Below are 9,491 nucleotides of genomic sequence, written 5' to 3' on the forward strand. Positions count from 1 at the left end.
AGCGGAACCTCCCCGGCTTGCCCTCCCCACCGTAAAGTTACCCATTTGTCCTTTGTCATCAGTAAGCATTTTGTGGGAAGCGCCTGGAAATGTTGCAAAGCTCACGTTCTTCAGCAAACTTTGATCATTTCTATCATTTCCTCCTGCACATCTGCTATAGGCTGAATGTTTATGGCCCCCCGATTCCCTTGGTGAAACCGCGTCCCCAGGGGAATGGTATTTGGAGATGGGGCCTTTGGGAGAACATGAGGTCACGGAGGCCGAGCCCTGGTGAGTAGGGGTTGGTGTTCTTCTAAAGGGACCCCAGAGAGCTCCTTTGTCCCTGCAGCCATGGGAGGACAGAGCAAGAAGGATCCATCTATGAACCAGGAATCAGGTTCACACCGGACACCCGATGTGCTGGCGCCGTGATCGTGGACTTCCCAGCCTCCAGAACCACGACAAATAAATTCCTGATGTTTGTAAGCTGCCGGTGGGTGGGATTTTTGTTATAGCAGCCCCGACAGAGTAAGACCACATCAGTATGGGCCCATGGACTCATGGGGCTGTCCAAGGAACCCCAGTGCCGCGAACGCTTCCTCCTTTCCCGACCCAGGAAGCTGTTCCAGGCGATGAGGGGGTGTGGGGCAAGCTGAGGGCAAGGTGCCGGTTAACAGCACCCCCCACCCCGGAGGGGGGATATGTGTGATATTCCTTGCACATTCTCCACTACCCAAAAACAGGAAAGGACAAACAAATGGCTAAACTGGGAAGAGTCTCCACCAGTTTATAAGAAACAGGCAATCCCATTCTGCCTAAAGTCCAGGAACTCCTTACAGTCTTTTTTTGTTTTTTTAATGTTTATTTTTGAGGGGGGGGGAAGACACAGAATCCAAAGCAGGCTCCAGGCTCTAAGCTGTCAGCATAGAGCCCATCGCAGGGCTTGAACCCACGAACGGAGATCACGACTTGAGCCTGGCTGCTTAACCAACTGAGCCACCCAGGGGACCCTGAACTTCCTACTGTCTTAATGTTAATGCTTTGCTAGAGGGAAAAACAGCCTTAGATTGACAATAGGTAGGCCTCCAGTAAGACTGTAAGCATGTGAAAGCCTCTTTGGAAACTCTCTTGACTTTATCTACCCGCCCCCCACCCCGTAAAACAGTCCCCCCCCCCACATCTGCAGCGGCCCACAGGTCCTGTCCCCGTGCTTTAATAAAATCACCTTTTTGCACCAAAGACCTCTTCGAGAATTCTTTCTTGGCTGTCGGCTCGGGACCCCACGAGCCCCCGTCACCCCAAAACTTCATGCCTGGCACATCTCATGCCTTCCCATTTGAGCCTTGGAGACAGCCTTTTCTACACATTTCTTTCGCAGAGAAAGGTGCAGTCCTTAGGAACCAAGATCTGGGCACGGGCTCCGCTCCCAGGCCTTGTCAGGGGGACAAGGTAGGGGATGTATGAACGCAGACACGTATCTATCCATCGGAGGGGAGGAAACACGGGACCTCTGCCCTCCAAGGAGTGTTCCCGCTGGGCCCGAGACCTGAACGGATGTATCAGGCGGACAGGTTACCTAAGTTTTACGTCACACTAGAGCCCTCAGCAGGAAATGAAGCCTCGAGGGGATGGCTGAGCGCACGTGCTTTTATATTAAGTTGAAGGACAGAGGCAACTGTGGAGAAGTAACCCAGCCGTTATGCGGGACGCTTGGAATCACTTTCACAGGGCCTGTTTGCATCGAATTCTCTGGGTCTCAACTTAGGATGAGAATGTCACTCTCCTACTGGCACAGGGTAGGTATCTGTCACGTGAGAGTTTTTATCTCCTGTTTTCAGGCAGCAAACGGGAGGGTAGAAAGCCCTTCTTCCGCTGTTTCGCAAGGGCTATTAGTTCAAAATAATCCTTATGCTAAAAGGGCATATTTGGGGGTGGCACGTTTCGCACCCTTCAACAAACACGTTTCTACATCCGTTATTTCTTTCGCTTTGGGTGTAGAATACTCACCAGTCACAGACGGGCAAAGGCTGCATTCCTACCTGGCCCCTGGTCAAATTCATAGAGACACAAAGTAGGAGGGGGGGTGGAGTGGGGGGCGGGGGCCGGGGAGCCGGGCAGTTAGTGTTTAGCGGGTCCAGTTACAGGTTTGCAAGATGAAGAGAGTTCTGGAGACGGATGGTGGGGGCGGCTACACAACAGTGTGAATGTATTTTGTGCCACTGAACTGGACACGGGAAAAATGGTTAACATGGTGGGGCGCCCGGCATGGGCGGGAGGGGGGTTCAGCGCCCGACTCTTGGTTTGGGCTCAGGTCACGATCTCACCGTTCGTTTGTGGGTTCGAGCCCTGCATAGGGCTCTGTGCTGGCAGCTCAGAGCCTGGAGCCTGCTTGGGATTCTGTGTCTCCCTCTTTCTCTGCCCCTCCGTGCTAATGTGCAAGCACACGCGTGTTCTCTCTCTCTCTCTCTCTCTCTCTCTCTCTCAAAATATAAACATAAAACAATTTTTTTAATTAAAAGGAAAATTCACACGTCCCCACACCTCCTCACCTTCTCGCTTTAAAACCCCCCCCCCCCCCCCCCCCCTGCCCACTGCCTCCTTGCAGACAGCCTCTCCCCTGCTGTCCTGACCGCTGCTCCCTTGGGGCCTATTCAATAAACTTCTGTCGCCTTTGTTCTGCTTCAGGTGAATCCTTTCACCTCCATGCCACTGGCTTCCATGTGATCCTCACCCAGGTTTGGGGACCCCCATCTGATCGAGAGACAACCCATTTAGACACCACATGTATATATTTTATTTTATTTACTTTAGAGAGAGCGCACAAGCAGGGGAGAGGGCAGAGGGAGAGACAGAGAACATCTCAAGCGGGCTCCGTGCTCAGCACCGAGGCTCGATCCCATGACCCTAGATATGACCTGAGCAGAAACCAAGTGTCTGACGCTCAACCGACTGAGTCACCCATATTTTTATATTTTAACGTAATAAAAAAAATTTTAAGGAGACGCAAACCCCCCACCCCCCCACCCTCCAAAACCCCTCATGAAATACCACCAGTCAGGTTCATGGTCATTTTCCCCTTTCCACACTAGAACTCTTCCCTCTGAATGTCACAGAAGAGACTCGCCTTCCGTGGTGGAAACCCACCCTGCAGTCACTCCCGCAGGGACCCTTTCCTCCCCAGCACAGACACCTCCGACTCCCCTGCTGGGGCTGGGTTCCCAAGGTCCAGCCGCCCCTCTCCCCTCACCTCCACCCTAGGTCCTGAGGACCACCCCCTTCTGAGCGCCCTCCTCACTCACTCCCTCTGACACGACAGCTGAACAGCGTCCCCGCCCCTCGGCCAGCTGCTAACCTGCCCCGTCCCTCCCCCCACCAAGAGGCAGCACCTGTCTCCCCACCTGATGGCCCAATCCTTCAGCCAAGGAAGGAGAGCAAAGGGAAGGGAGGGGAGGGGGGGGGAGGGGAGGTGAAGGGAGGGAGGGGAGGAAAGAAGGAAAGGTGGAAAGAACAGGTCACTGGACTCCCACCTCAGGCGTGGAAACGGACCACGATCCCTTATTACTTGGAAGAACTGAGTGGACGATGGGAAACACTTCAAATTTAATACATGGTGGGGGGCACCTGGCCGGCTCAGTCGGTTAAGCACCCAACTCTGGATTTCAGCTCAGGTCACGATCTCAAGGTTCATGGGTTCCAGCCCCACACCCAGCTCCTCACGGACAGTGCTTGGGATCCTCTGTGTTCCTCTTTCTCTCCATGCCTCCCTCTCTCTTTCTCCATCTCTCAAAATAAATAAACTTCAAAACAAAAAACACGGTAAATCCCACATGTGGCTGAAAATACGTAAGAGAGTTTAACGACCTCAGTTTATCAATGGAAGCAAGCATGACAGAAAATGCTTCCCTCCGCGGTGATGGGGTTGGGGAAATGTATTCTATCCAGAAATAGAAGTGTAAGTTTCCAGTGGATTCACCGCTTAAGAAAGAGTCAGATTTGAACAGTGTCTTTCTCCTCCTTGGAAGGCTCACTCACAAAACCAAAGCAGCCCCGCGGGGCGCCTGGCTGGCTCCGTGAAGCTTGGGACCCCGGACCTCTGGGTGGGGAGTGCCAGCCCCACGCCGGGCGCGGAGATCACTTCAAAACCAAAATCTTCCCACAAAACAACATAAAACCAAAGCGGCCCCCGGACTGATGTTCAGCGTGTACAAAACCGGCCCAAAGTCCCCAACACGCTGACCCTGGCAGAGAGCCTGGGGGTTTCAATGCCCACAAGCACGGTGGGTACACGGGGTTACTTTTCAGTCACCAGAGTTGTTCCCTGCAGGAGGGCGAAGGTCTGCCGCCGACTCAGCCTGTTGGCCACCCCTCTCCACTCCCGGGACACATGACACGGTGGCCACGGGACGCCCAGACTGGCAGCGCTGTCCCGGGCGGGCGGAGGGGGGCTGGCTGTCTCTGGGGCTCGGGGAAACTCGGTGGGGGTGGGGGTTGCTCAGGTCCGGACGTTTCTCGAATCCCACACCCTCATTCTGTTACAACCTGCGCGGCTTCGGAACGCGAGGCATCGCTCAGGAAAAAGCACGAGGACTGAGACCCAGGCACGGTCACGACTCACTGGGAATGGAAACAGTGCTCCTGAAAGTATTATTCCAGAACCGATGCAGACATGATCCACACCAGAGAATGGGGCTCCGGCACGTGCGCGCGCGCCTGGCTTCTGAGAAACGAGCCCGCCATCAACTGATAACAGATCGACTGCTGACACTTGGGCCCACAGCAAAGTCACAGTCGAGTTTGGACTTGCAGGTTGGCAGCGTGTGAAGACACATCCAGCCCCAAAGAAGACATCTGGGGAAGGACTAGTCATTGGGCCCCAAGAAAGAGCACGTGGAGAGCGAGGCGGCCGAGGGGGACACCCCGAACCTGAGATCCGAGACAGGTGGAGCCCACGATTCGATTCGGGGACGCCGGCTCCCGGGTGTGGGTGCCCCGGCCTCGGCCTCGGGCCCCCTGTCCTCTCTACCGGAAGTCCTGGTGACCGGCCCTGCCCCCACCTGGGCCCCCCCCCCGCCCCCCCCGCCGGCCCAGCCCCGGGCTGCTTCCCTACTGTGGGACCTTGGCTGAGAGGGTGCCCCACTCTCTGCCTCCCTCTTCTCCTCTGAACACTGGGGTGCTTGCAGCCACCCCCACCCGCCTCGCAGCTGTCCGGCCTCCCTGTGTGAGGTCCTGGCCCCCAAACTGCCACCCCCTGCCACCCCCGGGGTGCCTCACGTGGTGTGGGGATGGAGAGAGTCTGGGAGGCCTGGGGGACAGTCAGGTGGCAGATCAGGTTCTGAGTCTGGTTGTCTCCACCCAGAGTTTCCATTCTGGTCTCTGCCCCAGGCCTCTTCCCCCTGGAGGGTGGGGGGTGGGGGGCAGGAGTGGAGGCTGGGAGGGGGTGGTGGGGGTGGACAGGAGGCCTGCTGGGCTGCTGGGAGGGGGTTCTGCTCAGGGTGGCTGCCCCACCCTGCCTCTTCCCTACCTTCCAGAACCTTCTTTCAGCATTCTCCCTCTGACCCCACCCTTCCCATCCTGGATTCTTCTTCTGGAATCTTGGACTATGGAATCTTGGGCTGTGGGCCTGAGTGGAGGATCCCACGTCGCTGCTCCTGGGTCAGGGCGCGGCTGGGTCCCAGGAAGGCCCCCCTCTGCCTCCCCTCACCCGAACCTGGCTGGGAGAGCGGCAGCCATTCTGGGGGGAGGAAGGAGACATGGCGTTGAGGAAGAGAAGCAGACAGGGCCACCCGGGAGGGAGAGAGAGTCCGAGCCAGAGGGCCAGGGAGAGACACCAGGGCATTCCCAGGGACAGAAGAAACAAGGCGGAACCCGCCAGAGTTGAAGAAGGGCAGAGAGACACTCACCCAGGGATTGCCCGGCCGTGCGCCTCCGGGCAAGCGGCCTCCCGTGTCTGAGCCTCGGTTTCCTGGTCTGTGAAGTGGGGGCGAGTGATCCCCTTCCCCGCTCGGCTAGCGGTGAGCGCTCGGGGAGGTCCCGTGTGCGCCAGGCGCCCAGGGCCTCAGACCAGGCGCTGGTGTCATTCCTTATTCGTCTTTCAGGCGCACTTGAGGAGCCCAGACCGTGTACCAGCCGCTGCTCTAGGCCCCGGGAGACGCGGCTCATCAGGCACACGTCCTGCCCCCCGGAGCCCCGCGGGCACAGTGTTGTCCTCGCCGGGGTCACCGTCACGCGAGGGAGCGTGAGCTGGAATTTCGGTGGACGCGTCCTCAGCCCAAGGCGCAGGTCCCAGCCTGGGAGAGAGGGGCCCCCGCTTCCAGCCCCGGGTGGGCCTCTCGGGGCCCCAGATGTCCAAGAGAAAATGGGCAAAGACCCTTTCTCCTGGGCCAAGCGGCAGGGACATGGCCGGGATGGATGGCGGCCCCCTGGGTGCCCTCTGTCCTTGGCGGTTCGCCCTTAACTGTCTTCAGGATTCTTAGCTCAACGGAGGGGGCGGGCGGTGGACTGGGAACCCTCAGCAAGAAGGCGCTGGGCCGCCGGGTGGCCCCAGGGCCAGGGTCTGTGCCAGGTGTGGGCTGCGGGTGTGGAAATGGCTGGGGGTGAGTCAGCGGGGCCGCCACGCCCTGCTTCTGCTTCTACTTAAGGTCCCAGCAGCCATACCCACCGCCACGCCTGTCGCCCCAGCGTCCCAGCCATGGCGGGAAGCTCTGTGAGTGCCTTCGGGGGGCGTCGGGGCCCGGGGGGCTTGGGCCCAAGGCGGCACAGGACTCGGGGAGGGGCTGGGCCTGGCTGAGGTGTCCCGCCGGGAAGGACAAAGTGGGTGCCGGGGTGTGCTACCAAGGGTCTGGGCTGTGGCTCCCGGGTGGACCCAACCCATCCCCATGCTCCCATCTGCCTCTCTGGATTCTCCCTTTCTCCGTTGATCCCTCGTGGTTGGCTCTCCCACTCTTGGTATGGCTCTGGCTCTCTCTCCTTGGTCTCTGGGCCTTTTCTTCTCACGGATTCTGCCGATCTGGGTCCCGGATGCTTTCTGCCCGGGGCCGACCCACGTGTGTCTCTCGTCCGCGCCCCCGGTTCCCTCGGACTCCCCGCCGCTGAACCTGCAGAACGTGCCCCACAAGACGTCGCTGCCCGAGGGCATCCGGGTGGGCACCGTGATGAGGATTCGCGGCGTCGTCCCGGAAAAGGCCGCCAGGTGAGACCCCAGGCCCCAGAGGTAAGGCTGGGAGGTGTCCAGGCTCAGCTGGCTCGGACTTCTTGCAGCCCAGACACGAGGGCACCAGAGCCACCTTGGCCCACAGGGTCTTAGACTCCCCGGGCCATCGCCGACCTTCTGGAATCTGAAGTCTTCACTTACTTGTCCCGTGACTGTGTAGCTGGGGTCCCTACGTCTCCCTAGGGATCTGGGGCTTCCAGAGCCATCCCAGGGCTCCCATCTAGAGTCCTATGGCTCCCAGTCTGAATGCCAGGAACCCTGGAAAGAAGTCCCGCGACCTGGAGGTGCCCTGGGCACCTGGGAGGCCGAAGCGGTCGGTCGTAGGACTTCCGGGTCTGGGAGGGGCAGGCTTCCTGGGAATCTGCGGTGCCTGCAAACGTGCGGGCCCGTGGTGCTGTGCCCAGCCCTCTGGCAAGGGGGATGCCCTAGGAACAGAGAGCACCCCGGCCATCGGCATCGTGACTCCACGGCAAACGTTAGAGGCTTTGGATATGAGGGGCACCCGGGGCCACAGCATAGGGACCCTCGTAGGTGCACGCGGGTCCAGGGTCCCTGGAACTTTTGGACGCCCTGGAGGGTGGGTCCCTGGCCACCAGCCCACAACCCTTCCCCCTGTGGCGTGGGACGTTCCTCCGGTGCCTATGAATTGGAACGGCCTGGCGGTGGGGAGTCCTGACCATTGGTCCCTGATCTTGGTAGGGTGCTTCTTGGCCTGTGACCTTTATCCTCTCCTCCCTGCCCCCACTACCAGGTTCTATGTGAACCTGCTGTGCGGCGAGGGGCCGGGCGGGGAGGCTGCCCTCCATTTCAACCCGCGGCTGGACGAGTCCACGGTGGTCTTCAACAGCCTGGAGCAGGGCACCTGGGGCCGGGAGGAGCGCGGCTCAGGCATTCCCTTCCAGCATGGGCAGCCCTTCGACGTGCTCCTCATCGCCACCGAAGAAGGGTTCAAGGTGAGTCCCTGCCACCCACAGGCGCGGGCGTCCAGACCCCCGCCCCGCCTGCAGTCCAGGCAAGCCAGGAAGGCTCTTGGTGGAGGTGGGGAGCAAAGGCCCGGCCAAGGCGGGGCCCACGTCCGGTCCGTCCCTCTTCTTCCCCTGGCGCAACCCCACGTGTGCCCGAAGGCAGGGGTGTGGCCGTGGCCGGGACCGGGCGGCCAGAGCCCAGCGCCCAGAGGGTGGGTGGCCCCTAGCGGGAAGCGGGGCCCTGGTGTCCCGGAGCAGGGGCCAGGATGGCTGGGCGACTGGGCCGGGACGCGCGTGTCCGCGGGGAGTGGTCGCTGCACAGCGTCCAGCACCCAGGCCCTTCCCCGCGTTCCGCCGGCGGGGCCGTAACAGCCACCGCCTTAAGCGCGCGTCCGCGCCAGACAGGTGGCCCAGGTGAGGACCACGACAAGAGGTACGGCCGTCGGGGCCCATCTCGCGCCCGGGGACCCGGGGCCCCGCGGCCCCTGACGCCCCGCCCCCCTCGGCCCCGCAGGCGGTGGTCGGCGACTCGGAGTACCACCACTTCCGCTACCGGATCCCGCCGGCGCGCGTGCGCCTCCTGGAGGTGGGCGGGGACCTGCAGCTGCAGTCGGTGAAGATCTTCTGAGCCTCCGGGCGGGCGGCGGGGTCGGGGGTCGGGGGTCCGGGGTCCGGGGTCCCGGGCGCGGGAGGGCAAATAAAGTTTCAGCCCGCGTGTGTGCGCCCCGTCTGTGCCCGGGTGTCCTTCGTCTGGACGCGGAGAGCAGGTTCAGAGCGGGGAAGACCCTGACGAAGGGTCACAGCGATGCCGCGGCCGGGGCGGGAGTGGGGCCCCGCGGCCTCGGAGGGCAGTCTGTGGCCGGGACGTCTCCGGAGGGTCGCGATCGGGTGGGGGTGGGCGTTGGCTGGTGTCCAGCGGCGCTTTGCGGGGCGTCCCCGCCCGGCCCGGCGGTCGTGCGGTGGGGACAGCTGATGGGGGTTTGGAGGGGGCTCAAGCTCCCCTCGGTGCCCCGTCTGCGGAACATCGGAGCTCCGAGCCGCTGCGTCTGCAAAGGGGCGAACGAGTCCCCGCACGTCTGGTCCCTGAGACCCCGAAATGGTGGGGACGGTGCCTGGGCCTGTGCGGGCTCCCCGCGCCGCTACCCCCCTCGTCTCACCTCTACCCCGGCTCTCCCGCCTGGGGTGCGGGGAGCGGGCCTGGGCGGGGTGGGCGGGGCAGCGGATGGGGCGTCGCCGGCCTCCCAGCTGTGGCGGAGTGGGGACAGGCTCCCGCCCGTGTCCCCGGGGCAGACGCGCACTGAACCGGCACCTCCCGGAGGAGCTGCGTGGGGACGAGT

General features: G+C 61.4%; 1 protein-coding gene and 1 long non-coding RNA gene across 2 annotated transcripts; one reads left to right on the forward strand and one right to left on the reverse strand.

Annotated features, from left to right (window-relative positions):
• Positions 1-3,810: 3,810 nt before the first annotated feature.
• LOC121011496 (uncharacterized) lies at positions 3,811-5,610 on the reverse strand. The gene is made up of 2 exons (XR_005781634.1): positions 5,501-5,610; positions 3,811-4,827 (listed from the first exon to the last, which is right to left on the reverse strand). It is a non-coding gene; the product is annotated as an uncharacterized LOC121011496 (long non-coding RNA).
• A 529-nt stretch (positions 5,611-6,139) lies between these two features.
• On the forward strand, positions 6,140-8,884 carry LOC121011494 (galectin-7-like). The gene is made up of 5 exons (XM_040445940.1): positions 6,140-6,258; positions 6,618-6,682; positions 7,080-7,168; positions 7,941-8,142; positions 8,669-8,884. The coding sequence occupies exons 2-5, from the start codon at positions 6,668-6,670 to the stop codon at positions 8,780-8,782; spliced, it is 420 nt and encodes a 139-aa protein (XP_040301874.1). The 5' UTR covers positions 6,140-6,258; positions 6,618-6,667; the 3' UTR covers positions 8,783-8,884.
• Positions 8,885-9,491: the final 607 nt, after the last annotated feature.

This window comes from Herpailurus yagouaroundi, unplaced genomic scaffold (genome assembly GCF_014898765.1).
Source record: "Herpailurus yagouaroundi ecotype Mexico unplaced genomic scaffold, PumYag 194, whole genome shotgun sequence".
Lineage (NCBI taxonomy): Eukaryota > Metazoa > Chordata > Mammalia > Carnivora > Felidae > Herpailurus > Herpailurus yagouaroundi.